Here is a 19843-nt window from a genome sequence, read left to right as displayed (position 1 = left end):
TTAAACATCTCAAATTCTTTTTCACCATGAATCTTAGTTTCTTATGTGTATTTTAGTAAGGTTTTATGCACAGAAGACATCTGTATTTCAGTAAAAATATTGTTATGAAGTATCTGTGACCTTATATCTGCAAGAATACACATAAGAAGAGGACTTGGGACAAAACTGGCAGTTCTTTTGGCCACAAACACTAAACGAAGTAAAGTTAATGATGTGAATTAGAAACAATAGCTCTGATAAAAGCACTGCTTGTATACCAAGCTCTGTGCGTGTTGTTGGATGTAAATTGGCTTCTCTTTATCCCTCTAAGCCTTTTGAGGTCAGAGTTATCCTCATTTTGTGGCTGAGGTTTACAGAGGCTATGTCATCAGTGTTTTCATTCAAGTTTCTTCTCTGAGTTTAGTGTCCTGTTGTCTGGAGTCCAGCGTGGTTGGTCATCTAGAGGGGCTTATCTAGATCTGTTCTATCACTTCATCTCACACACGGGCAGCATGTTGTCAGGAGGGACCAGTCCCTGGCAAGAGATACCAGGCTGGGAAAGATAGATAGAAAGTCAGCGAAAGAGAGGAGGCCCTTCAGCAGGAAGAACTAACACAGTGACTGCAACGGTGTAGGACAAGGCACTGCACAGATCTCTTGTTCATAGGGGCAGTATGAGGTGTGGTTGATGCAGTGTAACTTTTGTCACCAAATCTTAGTCAACCCTTTTGAGTCTCAATCAGAAAGGTCATGTATTGCATCACTGCCGAATCTCATAGCTGACACTCCAGCATGTTTCTGAGGCTGTAAATCATACAGGAGGAAATGACTCATCTTTGTCCTGCAGAGCTGCTGGTGAATTCAGACTGCTAGAGAGATAACTGCCTTTGAGATAACACTGTAGCTCACTAGACCCCCAGAGTTCTGCTGAGGGTCCAATACATGAGTTGTCACGTAATATTATCTTCTGGTGACATTTATTTCACTAAGCTCTTTATGTTGTGCTTCAGAGCGCGCTTCACTCGCACGTGGCCACACCTTCCAAGGGGCAAGCGTGAAGCCCATCCTAGAACCGAGAGGGGTCTTTTCTCTGGCGCGTTCTCCTTGGCCCCCTGCGCAGTAGTATGAGTTCAGGTCTTTTTGAAACAATTTCTTGTTTGTTACTTTTTTAATCTTTTGTATGACTGAATGTGGGATTTTACTGATGGTGATTATTGAGGGAGAGGAACATTGGTTGAGTGATAGGCATTTTCTATACCTTTTTGTAGCTGATTTTCTCAGCCATGGGAGGTCCCTGGGTGGTACAAATGATCAACATACTTGGCTGCAAACCAGAAGTTTAGAGGTCTGAGAGTAGCCAGAGGTGCCATGGAAAAAAGACTTGGTAGTCCACTTTGGGGGGATCAGCTATTGAAAGCCCTGTGGAGTTTGACCTACATGGGTTCCCATGAGCTAGGGCCTGCTTGATGACAACAGCTCTGCTGTAAAGTGCCGATAACATCTCTAGGCTCGACAGGGATGAATAGCTCACCCCAGGTTGTATCATTGCCAGATGTCAGGATAAAAAAATTGAACTTGAGATTGTCAGACCCCAGAGGCCATGTTCTTTCCATCCTGCCACATGCACATTTATGGTTGATGATTTATCATTTTCACTGCTTCAAAAAGGACTGAACCACCGGGACCAGTTAGTACCAGTAAGATACCACTCTTTGCAGGCTTTTCCTGTTTAAGGACCAGGCATAGCCAGGCTATTTGGGCTGTTACACAGTGGAATTTTTCTAAAAGGACCGATTGCCAGGGTAGCTGAGTGAGCTGGCATAGTTATGTGTTCACCGAGCAACTCTGGGTCCAACTTCAGCTCCAGGGCAACGGGGGTAAAAGAGAAGAGTTAGAGCTGCTAACGAAATGCCCTTTCTTCCCCCTGAAAGATCGCTTTGTCTCTTGAACTAAGACTTTTAAGTCCTGCCTTCCTCACTTTCCATCACATGTTTTCTCTTTTTGAATTCTTTTTGTTTCCAGTGATTCCACCACCTGATATCCACATTGATGGCTACAGTGAGAATTCTCTAAGCTTTACCCTGACCATGGATAGTGACATCAAGGTACTGTCCTTTCAAAGTCACAACTGGGCGGGGCTTTCCTTTGTAAGAGAACAGAGACAACACGGCACAGGGAGATGAAGAAAAAAAAAGTGACTTCATCCATTGGGGGAAACTCAAAGACCATAACAAGTTTGGCCCTTCCCCCAGGAGGCATCACATGTAATTATCCTGCCTCAGCCTGGTGCCTTTTTTTTTTTTAAAAAAAAAACCCCTATAATTAAATGATTCACAGCTACAGTGCAAATAAAGAGTCTGCGTTAACAGACTATGTCTGCCCTGTAATTTTCAGCTTTATTGGATTTCCTGGTGCTTAAGTGCTAAAGCGGAGGTTCTCACAGGGATGCACAACCTTCTTGTGAGCTGCTTGGCTATGTGGAAACATATCCACCTGAGATCCTTCTCCTTGGCCCACCTGCATGGCCAGTGTCACCATAGTTACCATTGTCCTTGCTGATCCTCACGTCAGAAGTCAACCCTTCCCTGTACTGTTCCTTCTTGCCTGCTTGTCCCTCTTTGCCTCCCATCCAGCCATCACTTTGGGGCAGGACACAGAGTTTCTAGAGTCTACGTAGCAAGACCACAGCTTATTGTTGTGTTGTTGATTGCCGTCTAGTTGAGCACGCCTCATAGTGACCCTATGAACAAAAGGCTTGAAGCCTTTCTATAATTATCAACGTTTATCAAAGTTCTTAGAGTTTCCAGAGGCATGTTGTTTAGGAAGTGGATGCCACTCCTGCTTCCAAACCTGTCTTAAACTGGAAGCTCCACCAAACACTTCCACCATGGGTAACCATTATGGCATTTGTTACCCCAGTGGCACAAGACCACAGCACCCGTATCAAATTCCGTTTCCAAATCATTTGGTATCATACCCTTGGTATCTGAGAAGGTCGAGGCAAGAGGTGGCCTTAGGTGTACCTTATCTCCAGTCTGTGGAGCAGGATATTCTGTTCCCTATTTCTAGAGCTTTAGATAGATCCTTATAGGAGCTCAGAAGTTGTACCACAAAGACCTTCCTATTGTGTGGCTGTATTTTGTCTTAACACGGTGTGCACTGGCCAGACCCCTTTGCCTTGCCGTCTTGGCCTTGACTGCAGGAAATCATGGGCTGAGGTTTATTTTTCATTATCATTCTCCTTCTCAGGGTCATTGTTCCTTATTCCCTTGTTTCTGCCTTTATTAATTGGCTCTTGTCCTTTGATTTGGTATTCATTTTCTCTGTAGTAGTGAATCTGTATTTTGAATGGCAAACGGACTCACATTTATTTGTGGAATTAGATAGAGTATGTGGAAATGTTACTTGCTGATAGCATAGAAGTAGTTTAAAAATCAGAAGACACCCCGTTTGTTGTAGGAGAAGTGAGCCAGCAGGTGATAGAGAAAGGGGTATGTGCCGTGCTGCTCCGGGTGCTCTGTGACTGTGGAGGTGTTCCTGTAACATATTTCTTGGTTCTTGGCAGGTGAATGGCTACGTGGTGAACCTTTTCTGGGCATTCGACACACACAAACAAGAGAAGAAAACGTTCAACTTCCGAGGAAGTGTCTTGACACACACAGGTAACACCTGGGTGCTGGCCCGTGTGCTCACAGGAAGGAGCAAGGTGTAGACTAGTGCTCCTTGGCAAGGAAGTCCCTGGGGATGCACCTGGTCAGTGCACTTGGCTGTTCCCTGGAAGGATAGCAGGTTGAGCCCATGCAGAGATGTAGTGCCTGGTGATTTACTTGGGGGTGGGTGGGAAATAGCCCTTGAAAGCCCTATGGGATGCACTTCTACTTGGACACACACGGGGTCACCATGAATTGGGATTGGATTGAAAAGGAACTTTTAGGTAATTTCTTCTTGGCATGTGTGCAGTGCTGGGATAGTGATGGAGCTCAGCGTAGTGAAAGTGGGATAGTAGGCAGGTCAATCTGTTGATGGCTACTCAGGTCCCTTCTAACCTGACGACTCTTCATGAAAGTTGAAGGGTAAAAAGGAGGAAGAACTCTCAAGTGGCCAGCTTAACTCCCCACAGATGATTTTGGGGTTAAAGAAAGAGATCCTAGATCTTAGTGACCTATCTGTCACCTCTGGCTTGGTTTGCTCCTGTTTTGCTGATGAATGGTGCATAATTGGTATTAAGTAAATATTTTTGAGTGAATGAACAAGACAAATTTAGGAAGGAAGTGATCCAGCCCCTCTTCCATCCGTGTGAAGACTGAGCCTCCTTTAAAGTTGTCCAATCTGAAAATTTGTTGATAGTAGGATTTTTATTTCAAAGACGAAGGCTTTAGTGGCAAAGCCTGCCTTTGGGTGTCAAGAGTGATACGAAACTTCTGTGTGCACACTCTGCTACCCTGTTTGCAAAGCACTTTCAATCATGCTCATTCAATCCTCATTATAACCTTGTGAAATACAGAGTATGCATTGTCTGTCTCTCTCTGTTTTCTGAAAACACACTAAAACTTAGGGTCTACGAGGTAACTTGCCTAGAAAAGGTACGCAAGAGTAAAAATGACGTTGTGTTCCATTCACCTAGGCAGTCGCTGTATCTTGTTTTAATAGCCATAGTGGTGACTCTGTGGGGCACATCATTTTATAGATGAGAAACTGAGGCTCAGAGGTTAATTTATACACCAGAACTGGAACCCACATTTTTCTAATTCTGAAGCCCATGACTGCCACTGCCTCAGTGCTACACTTGTTAGAAATTGGCAGAATCGAGAACAAAACCCAATTCTTAGCAGCTGTCATCTAAAATGTAGTACCAGCTACCTCTATTTTAACTCGCCTATGTAATAGTTTCACAAGCATTACTATTTTAATCACAGCAACAACCAGCTACCTTGGCTGCAGTTGTTTTAATGAGGAAATAGAGAAGTTCAGCACTTTATCCAAGGTTTACCAAGCAGTGACTCGATACAGCTCCAAAGTATTGAGTCACTTCTTGAACTCAAATCCTTCTAATTCTGGAGATGAGGCTCTTAATATATCATGGCCTTTACTCACTGCTTTTTTATTTTTAAAAATATCCCCCAACCTTCTAAAAATCAAATCCCTATGTACATCAAAAAAACTTCTCCAACAGAGAAAAAAGGGAAGACACAGACTGGGAAAAAAGATTATGTAATGACATCTGATAAGGGACTGATAGCTAGAATTTATAGAATACTCCACAGGAGTATTATGCTCCTGTATATAAATACTCCATAAGAGCACCACAACAAGATAAACAACCCAATTGCAAAATGGGCACAAACACTTTACCAAAGAAGACATTCAGATGACGAACAAACACATGAAGAAATGTTCAAAATCCCTAGCTCTAAGAGAGATGCAAATCAAAACAACTATGAGATATCATCTCACCCCAGTAAGAATAGCAAAATTCAACAGAGCAGCAAACAACAAGCGCTGCTGAGGTTGTGGAGAAATTGGAACCCTTATTCATTGTTGATGGAAGTGTAAAATGGTTCAACTACTATGGAAGGCAATATGGTGCTTTCTCAAATACTTGGAAATAGAAATACCATTTGACCCAGCAATTCCACTACTGGGAGTATACCCTAAAGAAACCAGAACTGCCACCCAAGCAGATATATGCTCACCCATGTTTATCGCTGCTTTGTTCACAATAGCAAAGAGTTGGAGACAACTCAAGTGCCCATCAACAAACAAATGGATAGAGAAGCTGTGGTATATTCATACAATGGAATATTATGCAGCACTGAAAAAAAAACAAAAACAAAAACTCATGAAATAGAATACAAAATGGGTGACCATTAAGAACATTATTGAGTGAAATATCTCAATCACAAAAAAGACAAATACTACATAATGCCACTATTATGAAACAGGAATGACATGAGGGTTGGGGGAAACCAAGAAAAGAGGGGATAAATAATGTACATGGCACTGAAACAGATGCTGGAGAGAACTGTATAAAAGGAATATATGATTAGGTATTATTGGCATGACAAGAGTCCAGAATAAGAGTTGCATAGTAAAGTGGACTGGGTGGGAGAGAGGGAGAGCTATATAATAATGAAAACATTTTTTTCCAAAGGAAAAAGCAAACTGGGCGGAGGGCTGGGAGGAAGATGTGCAGCAATGAATGAATGGAAATCCAAGTTCTCTATAAACTTTCATTAAAATCTCAATTTAAAAAAATTCCCCCAGATTACATGAAAGGAGCACAGATTAGTTGCAGAAAATTTAGAACGCACAGGTGCACACACTCCAAAATGAAAATTTCTCATAATTTTACTTTTCAAAGAAATCATTTTTACATGTCTCATACCTGCTCAGTTAATGCTATTTTCTGTGAAATTACCTTTTTATATACATATGAACTCTGGTGGCCTAGTGATAATAAATTATGCGCCAACTGCAAGGCAGGCAGTTCTAATCCATCATTCACCCAAGAGAGAAAGATAGGCAGTCTCCTCCTGTGTGATTTATCGTCTTTGAAAACCTGCTGGAGGGTCATCACAGGTCGTTTCTGACTTGACGGTACGTAAAAACAGAACTGTGAAGTTTTCCCATTCGATGTTTTTGGAAAACACTATCTAGAATGCAGAATACACATACTAAAGCTTATTTAGCTGTCATAGGACAATCCGATGATGAACACTGACAAGCACAGTGATAAATATCTTTGTTGCACACATCTTTCTGGTCCCTCTTTGATCATATTTTCTAATTAGATTGAAAACTGTGAAGATCTTCAAACCTCTGTTACCCAAGGTCACATGGCTTGCCAGGGATATTGTACCAGTTTATAATCTACATGGTGAGCTAACAGAAATGTCCAGTGTCCCTACAATATTACACTTAGTTGTTGTCAGGTGCCATTGATTCAAATACAACTCATAGTGACCCTGCTGACCTGAACACTGTCCTGTCCTGCACCATCCTCACAATCTCTGACATGGTCAAGCCCATCGCCGCAGCCACTTCTGTCAGTAAATATATGAAATACATTTCTAAGTTTAACAAAGTCCTACAACATGTGAAACTTACCAATATTGAAATACCACATTTTCTTTTTTAAAATGAATTATGTGTGTTATGATACAATTTTTTTTTTTTTTACTAACACCCTCAGCTTACTCCTAGCATCTTTTTGCCCATGTTTTCACAGTTGGCAACCTGACAGCTCATACATCTTATGAGATTTCTGCCTGGGCCAAGACTGACTTGGGGGATAGTCCTCTGGCATTTGAGCATGTCATGACCAAAGGGACTTTCCCACCCGCTCCTAGCCTCAAAGCCAAGGCCATCAATCAGACTGCTGTGGAATGCACTTGGACGGGCCCCAGGAATGTGGTGAGTCGGGCGAGATGACCGAGACAAAGTGAAGCTGGCTTCTCCTCTGATGCTCGGCCACTGGAAAGTCCCGGAACTTTTTCTTTTATTCTGCTTGCTCCTTTTATCACCCTAAACACAAGCTACTCTTTCAGTCAGTTCTAGATTACCTGATAAAGGCATCCCACCCCAGCAACCTTCCTCACACCTTTCCCTGGCATCTGAGAGGTGGAACCCATACTGCTTACTGTACTAGACAGTCTGGGTAAGAAGTGGCATGTTCCTGGACTTGGAAACTGATGGTGATAAGTCAGCATAACTGACCTTAACATACCTTGCCCTCACCTTCCCCCATGCCTTTTCACCTGTGTGACATTAAATTCTTGTACTTATCATGAGACTTTACTAAAAGAGTGAAAGGAGAACCCACACACTGGGAAACGGAGGGAGGGATCTTTGGCAATGATCTATCTTACAAGGATCTGATCTTTAAAATATATTGAAAACTTCAACAACAAAATAACAAACAGGCAAAGGACGTGAATGGAACCCACAGCAAAGAGGAAGTGATCAATAACTCAAAAAGACACTCATGATCATTAGCCATCAGAGAGAAGCAAATCAAAACTAGAGTGTGATACCCTCTCACCTCTGCAAAAATGGTATTGATTAAAAAACCCAGAAAGTAATAAATGCCCACAGGTTCATAGTGAGAGAGAACCTTGCTGGTGGGGTTTTAACAGCACAATATGATTCCCTTTTACCATCTTAAGAGTGTGATATCTTCACGTCTCTGCTCTGCTATCTTCAAAGTCACCTTGTGGCCCAAGAAGAGCCACGCCGTCGTCTGTCTCCTTGCAGATGTAAGGAAGGATAGGCAGCAGGTTCTTTGCCCTTTAAATGAGCCTTCATGTAGGTCCCACATAACCCCTCTGCCTGTATCCTCCCACCAAAACTTGGTTGTGTGACTGACAAGGAGAACCGATACTAGCTCAGCTCGCCCTGTCCACCCTGGCCTCCCTTCACACACGCTCTTCTTGAGCTTCTCCCCCTCACTCTGCAGACCCCACCTCACTCAGCACCTCCACTCAGCACCCGTCTATGACAGGTGGGAGGAAGGCCACTCTGCTTGGTGGCCCTTCGTGTGTCTCTGGCTAGCATAGCATGGGACTCTGTATACTAGGAACATGTTTTATTTATAAGTATCTATTTTTCATTTCTCATTTTTCCTCAGGACAAAACTCTGAAGACCGAGACCATCCCATATTTATCTTTGTAGGTGCTAATACACTATCTAGGACAACACGTCTTCTGTGAATGCTGACAGAGTAAACACTGACGTAGTTTCAAAAGTCTTAATTAAGAGTTTTAAGAGGATGAGGTCATTGGCCAGTGGGCTGACAGCCTTTTCTGTTCTCTGCTTTCACCAGGTTTATGGCATTTTCTATGCTACATCCTTCCTTGACCTCTATTGCAACCCAAAGAGTTTGATGACTCCACTGCACAACAAGACAGTCATTGTCAGCAGGGATGAGCAATATTTGTTTCTGGTAAGCTTCCTGTCTGTGCCATCCGTATGCTCTCAGGTTTGCCTTAGCTCTTGGCCTCCTGGGTCCTGACCCAGCATCTGGGGACCTGAGGGCGCAGGTCCAGACTCCTGCTGCGTGACTTGAGGGCAGCTCCACTGCCTCACAAGCACCTCTTTGAAGCAAAACGACGACTTGACAAACAGCCTCTCTCCTGTGAAGAATTGGTGATTTGGTGAATGAGTCTCAGGGATGCATAAATCAAAAGCTTAGGTCAGATTCCACCTCTGGGAATTTGTACATATGTGCAAAGATGCTTGGTGTGCTATTACTTGTAACAGCAGGAGCTTGGAAACAAATGTTAGAGAGGTCTGGTTAAAGATATTATGGCTTATCCATGCGGTGGAATATTGGGCACCCATCCAAAAGAAATTCAACTCTAAATGCACTGATATGGAAAAATCTCTCAACTGCTTTGCTAAGTGAAAGAAGCAGAGAGCATAATAATGTGTGTACATTTTTCATTTTTTTAAAGAAAAAAATACAGAAAATAGGTTACACACACTGGTATATTTGTATATACATAAATGTGTATACATTTATACACACATATGTATACATAATACAGATAAACATATGTTTGCATTTATACATGTGCCCTCATAGATGTATATGTGCACATTCATATGTTTGCATTATGTATATATGTACAACCCCCTTCACTGGCATTATATGTGGTCAGGCATTTCTGGAATGAAGCTATTTCTAGGAATGAAACTATCCCTAGTAGTGGCTGAGAAAATGAATTAGAGACCTCTGTGAGGTTTTACATGTTCTGTCTTTTTTCACTGTTATTCCACTGTTTGCCTCTGTTTTGTGAATAAAACTGTTTAGTAGCATTGTTTAAAGCCCGCACAGTGTTTATTTCCTATGCATGCTTGCCCCAGGTCCGCGTGGTGGTGCCCTACATAGGGCCATCGTCCGACCATGTTGTTGTGAAGATGATCCCGGACAGCAGGCTGCCGCCCCGTCACCTGCATGCAGTGCACACAGGCAAAACCTCAGCCGTCATCAAGTGGGAGTCCCCATACGACTCTCCTGACCAAGACCTGGTGAGTGAGCAGGCATCCGGTAGCCTTGCTTATCCTTGGGGTGGGTGGAGGGGCCGAACAGGACAAGAAACGTAGACCTAGTGGCTGGAACAACTGCCTAAGTCTATCTGGTCACATACAAGATATAAGAGTCCTTATAACTGACCAGCTGTCATGAGCCAATCCTGACTCGTGGTGATCCTGTATCTGTCAGAACACAGCATTACTCTACGGGGTTTTCATTGAATAATGAAGATCACTAGGCCTTTTCTTCTGAGGCACCTCTGAATAAACTCATAGAGGCTTCTTTGAGCCAACACTTCTTAGTTATGCTCAGCTGTCATACTGAGTAGTCATTTGTCCCTCCATCCTTTCTGCCCTAACCCATCCCCTCCCTGGCTCGGCAGTCACCTTACTATGGCTTGTAGACCAAATGCAGCCTGTTTCATTTTCTTTTCCTTAAGAGAGTCTTATTGGAACCAACCAACACCTGTTGGCTTGTGTATTGCCTGTGGCTCCTTTTATGCTCTCGTGGAGTTGAGTGGTTGTGATGAAGCCCATCTGGCCAGCAAAACCTGAAATATTTACTGCCCAGCCCCTTACAATAAAAGTTTGCTGACCTCGGCTAAAAAGGCAGGGCATTGGTTTTAGAACATGACTCCCTGTTTCCATTTCTCTGAGCTGCTTTTTACTCCACCTTTGATAGAGTGGTGGACTTTCAGATGTCTGATTATGCTGGTCAGTAGGAAAACTCTTCTGTATTCTGTTTTTCTTCATGTTTGAGTTTCTAGGGCCTATTGTGTATTTCTTTATTTTTCTCTTGCCCGGATACTAAGAACCAAGTACACTTTCCCGTCCGTTAGAGCCATTACTAAACACTTCCCTGTTCTTTCCTAACAATATTCTCGAATGATGCCAGTGAAGGAGATAATGGAACTAAACTCTAAATTTTGGATTTTCTTAACCTGCTCCAACCTACATGCTGATATCACAATTAATGTGACTTTCCCTGGAGTTAATTTTTGCATTTAAAGGATCATCATATACACAGATCTATGAATGTATATTTGTTAAAAGGTTTGACTTGGCCAGTCCAAAGGACGGAGTCAGACATTGGAGCTTAGGATTGTGTTATTGTGTTAACAGCCACTGATGAATGCAGGCGACACTGCCCATGTAAAGAGTTGAAACTACAAAGCATTTAAATACCCTTAAGATGGCTTTTCCCTTGTTTTAGTTATATGCAATTGCAGTTAAAGATCTAATAAGAAAGACCGACCGGAGCTACAAAGTTAAGTCCCGCAACAGTACCGTGGAATACACCCTTAACAAGTTAGAGCCTGGAGGGAAGTACCACGTGGTTGTCCAGCTGGGGAACATGAGCAAAGATTCCAGTATAAAAATCACCACAGGTGAGCAGCAGAGTGACTTCTCTCCCTTCCTGCCCTGGGGACTCCCACGGGGCTACTGGAGCCTGGATACAGGCCCTTTCTCCACAGGCTTGAGAGGGAAGGACACATACTTCGCACTGCATCCCCCATTGGGGCAGGACAGTGAAGGGTCCAAGTAGTCTGGGCTGCAGTGTGTTGGCCCTTGTGCTCTAGACTAGCAATGGCTGGTGCTTCCCACAGACTCTCTCCTAGGCTCTCCCCTATCTGTTCTGATATTACTCAGGCAGAAAAAGAGAACGCCTGAGAGTTAGGAAATAAAACTGAAGACTTGCCAGTCAGGCCAAGCATAGCATCTGGGGACCTTTCTGAAATCATGGTGGCTTCTTGTGGCAATATGACACATAGAAATGGAAAGGGATCAACCAGTAACTGGGCAGTAATTAGCAGCCTGGCTCTCCTGCATGCTCAAGTTCAGAGTACATGGAGCACAACCAGCTGTTTGGACAGCAGTCAAGTTTTCTGTAATGGACGTTCTGTCCTATGTTCCCAGGCCATCATCAGCTGCCCCTCCACTGTTCTGTCTGCAGGCAGAGCTCTGTAGATCAGAGGTTCCTCTGTCTCTGGTGACAGGACTAAGGAGGACTGAAAAATGGACAGGGAGCCAGAACTAGCACCTGGCAGATGGCAGGACATGCCCATAAGCAAGTACCTTGAACTTGCTAAAGTTGTTTTAACAGGAATACAGTAGGTACATGATGAAGAATATCAACCAGGCGCTAGGTTCTTTACTGACCATTGTACATACTTGCATGCCTTTCTCATTCCAGTCCTTCAGGGTTAATGCTACTGTCTTCCCTTCTTTCACAGACAAGAAAATGCAGGTTTAAATTTGTATCCACTAACTGTATCTTATCTTAATTTTCAGTTTCGTTATCAGCACCTGATGCCTTAAAAATTATAACAGAAAACGATCACATTCTTCTGTTTTGGAAAAGTCTAGCTTTAAAGGAAAAGCATTTTAATGAAAGCAGGGTAAGTTCTTCCCTTATTCTTCATTCTCCGTGAAAATGCTCACAATGCTGAAAGAAGTCCCTCCACTTCACAACTCCGATGGAGAAACAGTTGTTGTTGCTAGGTGCCATTGAATCACATAGTGACCCTGTGAACAACAAATCTGAACCCTGTCCTATCCTGTGCCAGCCTCTCATTCTTTTAGATAGTCTTGGGCAGTCGCTGTGTCAGGCTGTCTGATTGAGGGTCTTCCTCTCTTTCACTAACCCTCTACCTGGTTGTGTTGTTAGGAGAGGCTGTTTGATGGTGAGGAAGATCATGCTTGGAAAGGTAAAGGGTTAGCAAAAGAGAGAAACAGCATCCTTAAAGTTAAAGTGTGCTTTCAAATAAATGCAGAACACTGAAAATCTTCATTTTGGAAAAAAAATAACCCCAAACCCAATAACAACTACAGGTGGCAGAGTAAGACATTTCAGCATCAGAAAGTAAAAGCAGAAAATGTTTATTCCCTTCAGTAGTTTTAGTAACAAAAAGATAGCACTTTCTAGAAAACATTAAATTAGCAAAGATTCCATTCAGATGTCTCTACAGCTCTTTGGTAATGTGGATCCAAATCATTGAAGGTTCACATCCTTCAATTCTGAAATGCTCCTAGAAGTTTAAAGAAGCAACAACGTGTATAAAGCATTCATGCATAGACTGATCAGCCGAGTATTTGTGATTAACAAGAAATCAGAGATAACCTGAAAGTCCAACAGGACTTGTTAAGTAAATTATGAGTGGTTGATGTTTATATAATTAAAATGTTCTTTATACCTGTAGGTATTTTGTAAATAGTCTATATTATAACAAATGTATATTGTATAGAAAGCAGTAAGTGCTAGTTTATTTAAAGATACACACATGGACAAATAGGATTTCAAGGGAGTGGTGTGGGGTGGCCCAGTTTGGCAGCCTTGTGACCTAAGGGGGCCTTTGTGGGTGGCAGAAGCCCAAGGGTTTAGGTTGAGGTGCAGATCTGAATTCCATTCCTAGCAGAGAGCCCTGGCTTGAACATGGCATGTCATTCTTCCCTCTTCTATCTTACCTTATTGTGAGTTCAGAGGTAAGGTAAGTCAACAGAATGGGGATGAAAAGATCAAAACTGTGAACGTGATGTTACTGGGAGATCGGGCATGTAGTCTATTGGAGAGTCAAGGTGGCTGGGGATTGTCACTGAAATACTTGGAGAAAAGCAGAAAGGTCCAGTGCCAGCATCCCCCTCTGATCTGTGTCAACCTCCCTGATCAGGATGGTGCCTGGAGTGACTTGTCTCAGCCCAAGAGCCTGGGATTTTTCCTGAGACAGTCCTACTTGCAAGAAATTGAGTATAGGCTCCTCCAGTAATTAGAGGCCCGCACCTGCTCAGGAACGTCTTAGTTCACGGCGTAGGACTGGGCGGCATCATGTCGGGTGGTGTATGAGGTCAGCATGAGCTGGGGACAACGACAGCAGCTTGAGACAAGGGAACGGCTATTTGGAACTTTAGGCACCAAAATATTTAAGAAAATGGATTTTTTAAAGGCTTTATTATTCATTTGTACTGTTCAGTTCTTAAGTGGATGAAGTTATTTGGGATGAGAAAATTTCTACTTTCAGAATCCAGTATCTCAGTTGTTATGTAAAAAGGACTCTCACTCACTTGTTGCTTCAAGACAAAACACACTCAAAGCTAATTGTTGTTTGAGTTTCTGAGTTTGTAAATTGTGTGAGAGGAGCTGCCCATTTCCTCCCTCGGTGCTGCAGGTAGATTCAGCCGTTAGATTGATTGGGTGAGCAGCGTGACTCCTTCTGGGTTCCAGCCCCGGAGTTCCCAGTAAAAAGGACTTCCATTCATTGCTGTCGAGGTGGAACTGACTCAAGGCTGACCCTATAGTGTGTATTCAAAGACTTAAAATTGCATGGAAGGAAGTTGTCCATCTTTCTCCTGCAGTAGATTAGAAGTGGCAGCTGGTAGATGAGAACTGCCTGCCTTTGGATTAGCAACACAACTCCTTATTCACGAGGCCCCAGAGCATCAAAGTATCCAGTGAAATCCTGCTAGGAATGAAGGTACCCGTCGCCTTGTTCAGAGTTCTGAGCAATCCTCTGTGTGTCTGTTTGCAGGGCTATGAGATACACATGTTTGATAGTGCCATGAATATCTCAGTTTACCTTGGGAATACCACTGACAATTTCTTTAAAATTACCAATCTGAAGATGGGTCATAATTATACTTTCACTGTCCAAGCAAAATGCCTGTTTGGGAGCCAGATCTGCGGAGAGCCTGCCATCCTGCTGTATGACGACTTGGGAACTGGTAAGTCCCTGTGGTCCACAGGGTTTGATGAGCAGGTAGCTTTACAGAAAAAGGTTAAAGTGTTCTCTCAGGTCAGGAAAAATATCATTTGTAGACCAATTTAATCAGTCACTGATTTAACCAATAACAAAGGATGTTCCTGCGCCAGGCATGGTCAAGGGTAGGAGGGTGACAAAGGTGACCACATTCTGAATGTGTGGGAGAAGAAAGGCAAAGGCTAATAGGAATCTGTAGAGATGCATCTCCTCCCTGTTATGGAAGCTGTCAGCCCCCTTATGCTGATAGAAGATCAAGACCAGAGTGGAATCCAGGATCTCCATCTTAGCTCTGGAACATGGTGTTGATACCACACTATTATTACAGAGAAAATTAGTCCAGTTACATATCATTATAGCTTGCCCCAAATTTCAAAAGCCATAATTCTACAGGTCTTCTTAGTTCTCCTTACTCCAAGCAGGTACAAAGTCGTGTCAGGTCCCTGTGGTGTCTTAGATTCCCTGGCATGTTCCAGGTTCTCCGTGCAGCGGGCTAACCCTTCACACCTGAAAAGGCTCTTAAGTCTGTTAGCCTTTTAGAGGCTCTGTGGACTTCTACCAGAAGGCACCACAATGCTTGTTAACACAGTGTTTCCTTAAAAAGAAACCAAAAGCAAGCAAACTGCCTGTTGCCATCAAATTGATTCATCCTCCTCCTCATGGCAGACCATGTATGCCATATGGAATTATTCAGTGTGTTTTCAAGATTGGGTCTTATAGCAGCAGATGGCCAGACTTTTCTTCCAAGGTTCCTCTGGTAGACTCAAACCACCAGTGTTTTGGTTAGTAGTCAAGCACTTAGTCATGTGTGTCACCAGATGTACCGTTTCCCAAACAGAGTCCTCTTTTTCAGCAGAACCAATAACAACCAGTGTAACATACTTTGAGGGAAAAACTTTTGTGAGGACAACTGCTTTATAGAACTAGGACTGTTAGGCTGTCTTCAGAGAGAGCACACGGCTTCCACCTGGCCCAGGCAGCACGTCTTCCCTTCCTGGGAATGCCCTCCTCAAAGGGACCTATATCCGGGAGGGTTCACACAAGGTCCTCAGCCAAGAACTCCCTCCTGAGTTCTACTTACCTGCCTTAAGCTCAACCTTATTGCAGGATCTTAACATGAAAAGTGTGCCTTTCAAGGAGACTGGTCCCCAACTCAGTATGGTGTGACTTAGCCATGGAGCCACTACAGGACAAACCTGTCATTAACCATGTGATACAGTGAACACCTAACACAAAGGGGAAGGGACATCACTGTACATTAAAGCACTTAAGTGGCTTTGTGAAAAAACCTCATTGTCATTGAGTCCAGTTAGGCTCTTGAGGACCCTCCACCTGATTTCCAGTGGAGTTTGTGCTTATGGGAGGAGACTGCCTCTTGCTTTCACTAATGGAGCTGCTATTGGATTTGAAATGTGGACATTTCATTAGCAGTTCAACATGTAGTATGTCACCCAGACCGAACCTGTCCCCTTAATGTGAATTCCGATCCATAGCGACCCTCCACTAGGCTTCCATGGTCGCAGGTATTTATGTGGTGGAGATTGCCAGTTTTTCTCCGTCAGAGCAGCTGGTGGACTCGAAACCCTGACCTTTCAGATAGCAGTGTACCTTGTAACACACTACGCCACCAGAATTCCTTTTACTACACTGCCAAGGCTCCTTTAAGTGCCTTTGCAAAGAGCTTTGGAAATGTCAAAGGTGGATACTCTCGCTCTCTTATTTAAGTAAAATACCTCATAAAACTTCATGAGCTGTTAAGTCAGTGTTCTAGTAAAGGAATCTTGTTTGTATCACTGAATTGAGCTTCAGGTAATTGCAGTTCAGAGTGAGTTTGGTGCCAAGTGAGGGAAAATAATTGCAATCTCATTAATTAGTGGTCTGATTCTACATCCTCTTATGTAAGGCAAGCAAGTGGTCTTAAGTAGTAATGCTAATGAAGTCAGTGTTGATACCGCAACAAAGGTCTCCCTTCCAGGAGATTATCTAAATAACCAACAAGGCAGTGATTTGGAGTCTAATGTAATTACCGAATTTGCAAGCACAAGGCCCGTGGTCTCTCAGCGCATGGCAGGTAGGCAGGAGTCATCCAGTCTCTGTACAGGAAGGTGCCACAACCAGGGAGGTGGCCTGGGTGAAATCAGTTGCTGAGGAGTTGACTGCAGTTCCTGATGACCCCATGTGTGTCACAGCAGAACTGAAATCCATTGACTTTACAAGTGGCTGATTTTTCCCCAAAGTCAAGCTTCTCATCTAAGTTTCCGCTGGGTAAACTCCAGACTCTGGCCTTTTGATTAGCACCTGGGCATGTTACCTGTTTGCACCAAGTACTTGAGTTGGGTAGCTTTTTTGGTGGGTGTGGTACTTGGGTAGGAGGCTTATCTGTGGGGATCTTATCTTGGCAGGTGCCAACGTGTCAGCCTTTCAGGCTGCCAGATCGACCGATGTGGCTGCCGTGGTGGTGCCCATCCTGTTCCTCATCCTGCTGAGCCTGGGCATCGGCTTTGCCGTCCTGTACATGAAGCACCGGAGGCTGCAAAGCAGCTTCACTGCATTCGCCAACAGCCACTACAGTTCTCGGCTGGGCTCCGCTATCTTCTCCTCAGGGGATGACCTGGGTAAGTGGGCAGCGGAGTTGCTTCTTCCTTCCCAGTGGGTCACACAGAGCCAGAATAGGAAACACCTACCTCAAGGCCGACCGTGGGTACTTCAGCCTTTACTTCATTTCCACTGCATCAGGGTACACACACCAGTTAGATACCCTAGAGTTTAACTCAGGTTAATATCAATGCTCTTTCAACAGTCTAGTTATGAGATAGTGTCTTCCTAGAAATAATAATAGCACAAAGTAGGTGATTTTAACAAGAAATGTATTGCCTCATAGTTTAGGAGACTAGATGTGTCTACATTGGGGATCACCTTGTAGGAGAGGGTCCTTTCTTAGGCCTGAGTGGATCTTGGCTTATGGGCAGCTCTGCATCTTTGTGATCTCTCTGTGATCTTTCCCCCTCTGAGTATGTTCCAACATCCTTTTTATTAGACACTACCTTGCTCAGGAATGTCCCATTAACATAAGAGAGAATCCATATTTCTAAACCAGGTCACATTCGCAGGCCCAGCTGATGAAATTTCAACACATATTTTTTGGGTATATGATTACATCCATAACAGATTGGAGTGATTTTATAACGTTGTAGGAGTTTTCTTTGTTCAGGAAGGGAAGGGAAATCCTGACGTAGACTGTTTGTACAGTATTGGAAGATTTCCATCCTGCTCTCGCCTTTGCAGACTCTTGGGCATCTCTGGAGATCCTATTGTTATTTGTCATCAAGCTGATTTGATTCACAGTGACCCCATGTGACAGAAGAGAACTGATCCATAGTGTTTCTTTAATGAGAGTGGCTAGGGGTTTAAACTGCTGTCCTTCTGATTAGCAGCCAAACACTTAACCTTAATGCCACCTGGGTTTCTCCTAAAGGTCCTAGATCAGAGAAGTAATGGTTTCCCATAAGCTCCTATGAGAAGATGCCTTTCCTGTCTTATTATTTTTCCTTATGGTTGCCTGTGTAATCTCACCAAGCTCTCTTATTTTGTGGTTAATAACAAATAGCATGGGGGAAAAAGAAATCTTTCTCTTAGAAATGTCTGAACACTCAGATTGCTGAAACAACCTACATAATAAAATTAGAATGTTAAAAGGCTTCCTGAAGCCCAGATTGGTGCATGTGAGTTTGAATATTTCTTTTCTCAGTAAGACTAGCTACGGTTGCGTTTTTTTGTTCATAGAGACTTCTGTGTTCACATTTATCATTCAGTTGTTATTAACTTTGCTTGCTTTTCTTCTCACTTTCTTACTTACTTGGACAGGAGTCTGTGGTTTTGAGAGGCAGGGAGCCCATGAGTCTGAGGACCATGAGCCTGGGAAACTGACCTTAGAAAACGAAATCCTTTCAAGATCCTTTTACTAAGAGAAATGTGGATTCAAAAGAGAAAGTGGACAATGAATTGTGCTAATGTAGGGTGTTGTTGTTGCATGCCCTTAGCTCCCAAAATGGCCCATAGCTGACCCTCCAGGCGGCTTTCAGAGGCAGTAAATCACACAGGTGGAGACTGCTCGTTCTTCTCCCACAGAGCAGCTGGTAGATTCAAACTGACTGCCTTTGGGATTACAGCACAGCTTCTTACCACTAGACCACCAGAATTGGTGCACTATGTATGGTGTGGGTCACTCCAACAGGTGAATCCAAGGCATACTTTCAGTTCTTGAGATAGCTCAATGAGATGCTTCTTCCTACAAAATTTGCTTCCCATATTTGGCCAAGCCCAAACTTTCACAAAAGTACATTTTTGTCCATCTGTTGATGAAGAGAGTGACCCAAGAGAAGCAGCAGAGGGAAGCTGGGCTGGGTTTCTGCATTGATGGTGGTGCCTGGCTGGCTGTGGTGTTGACTTTCCCCATTGAGAGCTGTGATGGGTCACTGGGGAGCTGGATGGAGGGGCAAAAGGGTGGGACATGGTGTCTGGCAAAGTGTACCAACTGGAACTCACCAAACGCTGACTCTTTTGCCTTTAGGAGAGGATGATGAAGATGCTCCCATGATCACTGGATTTTCAGATGATGTCCCCATGGTGATAGCCTGAAAGAGCTTTCCTCTCTAGAAACCAAATGGTGTAAATATTTTATTTGATATAGTTGATGGTTTATTTTAAAAAATGCACTTTGAGTTGCAATATGTTATTTTTATATGGGCCAAAAACAAAACAAAACAAAAAGAAAAACAAAAAAAGGAAAGAAACAAATGAATAAACTTTGTAGTGATCAACTGTGAACTTCAAACCAGGTTGATTTTAGTAACCAAACTGCTTTGATTTGATATTAATGTAGTCTTGCAGGGCTGTGCTTGCTGGGCATGCTTTTAAGTCTGTGAGATCATTGCGGCTCAGTAAATCAACCATCCTTTTTATTTTTCTAAGATACAGAAATGTATTTAATAAAACCTTCAAGAGAGTGTGGTGAGGGGGAAATCCCTTCTTGAAGGTGTGTATGATCAACTCTTTAAATTTTGTTTGGGTTTGGTTTACA

At 43.2% G+C, this 19843-nt stretch overlaps 1 protein-coding gene across 1 annotated transcript in view; it reads left to right on the top strand.

Annotated features, from left to right (window-relative positions):
- SORL1 (sortilin-related receptor, L(DLR class) A repeats containing) overlaps positions 1-19401 on the top strand; it is a 236260-nt gene extending 216859 nt beyond the window's left edge. Inside the window, exons 39-48 of the mRNA XM_006895608.1 lie at positions 2002-2084; positions 3545-3641; positions 7208-7392; positions 8802-8921; positions 9845-10009; positions 11226-11400; positions 12305-12411; positions 14536-14728; positions 17166-17378; positions 19334-19401. Coding sequence (XP_006895670.1) covers positions 2002-2084; positions 3545-3641; positions 7208-7392; positions 8802-8921; positions 9845-10009; positions 11226-11400; positions 12305-12411; positions 14536-14728; positions 17166-17378; positions 19334-19401 — 1406 coding nt within the window. The remainder of the gene's footprint in view (positions 1-2001; positions 2085-3544; positions 3642-7207; positions 7393-8801; positions 8922-9844; positions 10010-11225; positions 11401-12304; positions 12412-14535; positions 14729-17165; positions 17379-19333) is intronic.
- The last annotated feature ends 442 nt before the right edge of the window (positions 19402-19843 follow it).

The sequence above is a fragment of the Elephantulus edwardii genome, unplaced genomic scaffold (assembly GCF_000299155.1).
Source record: "Elephantulus edwardii isolate Elephantulus edwardi_28Jun2011 unplaced genomic scaffold, EleEdw1.0 scaffold00171, whole genome shotgun sequence".
NCBI classification, from domain to species: Eukaryota; Metazoa; Chordata; class Mammalia; order Macroscelidea; family Macroscelididae; genus Elephantulus; species Elephantulus edwardii.
Note: the sequence above shows the minus strand (reverse complement) of the source record. Positions and strands in the feature narration are given on the sequence as shown.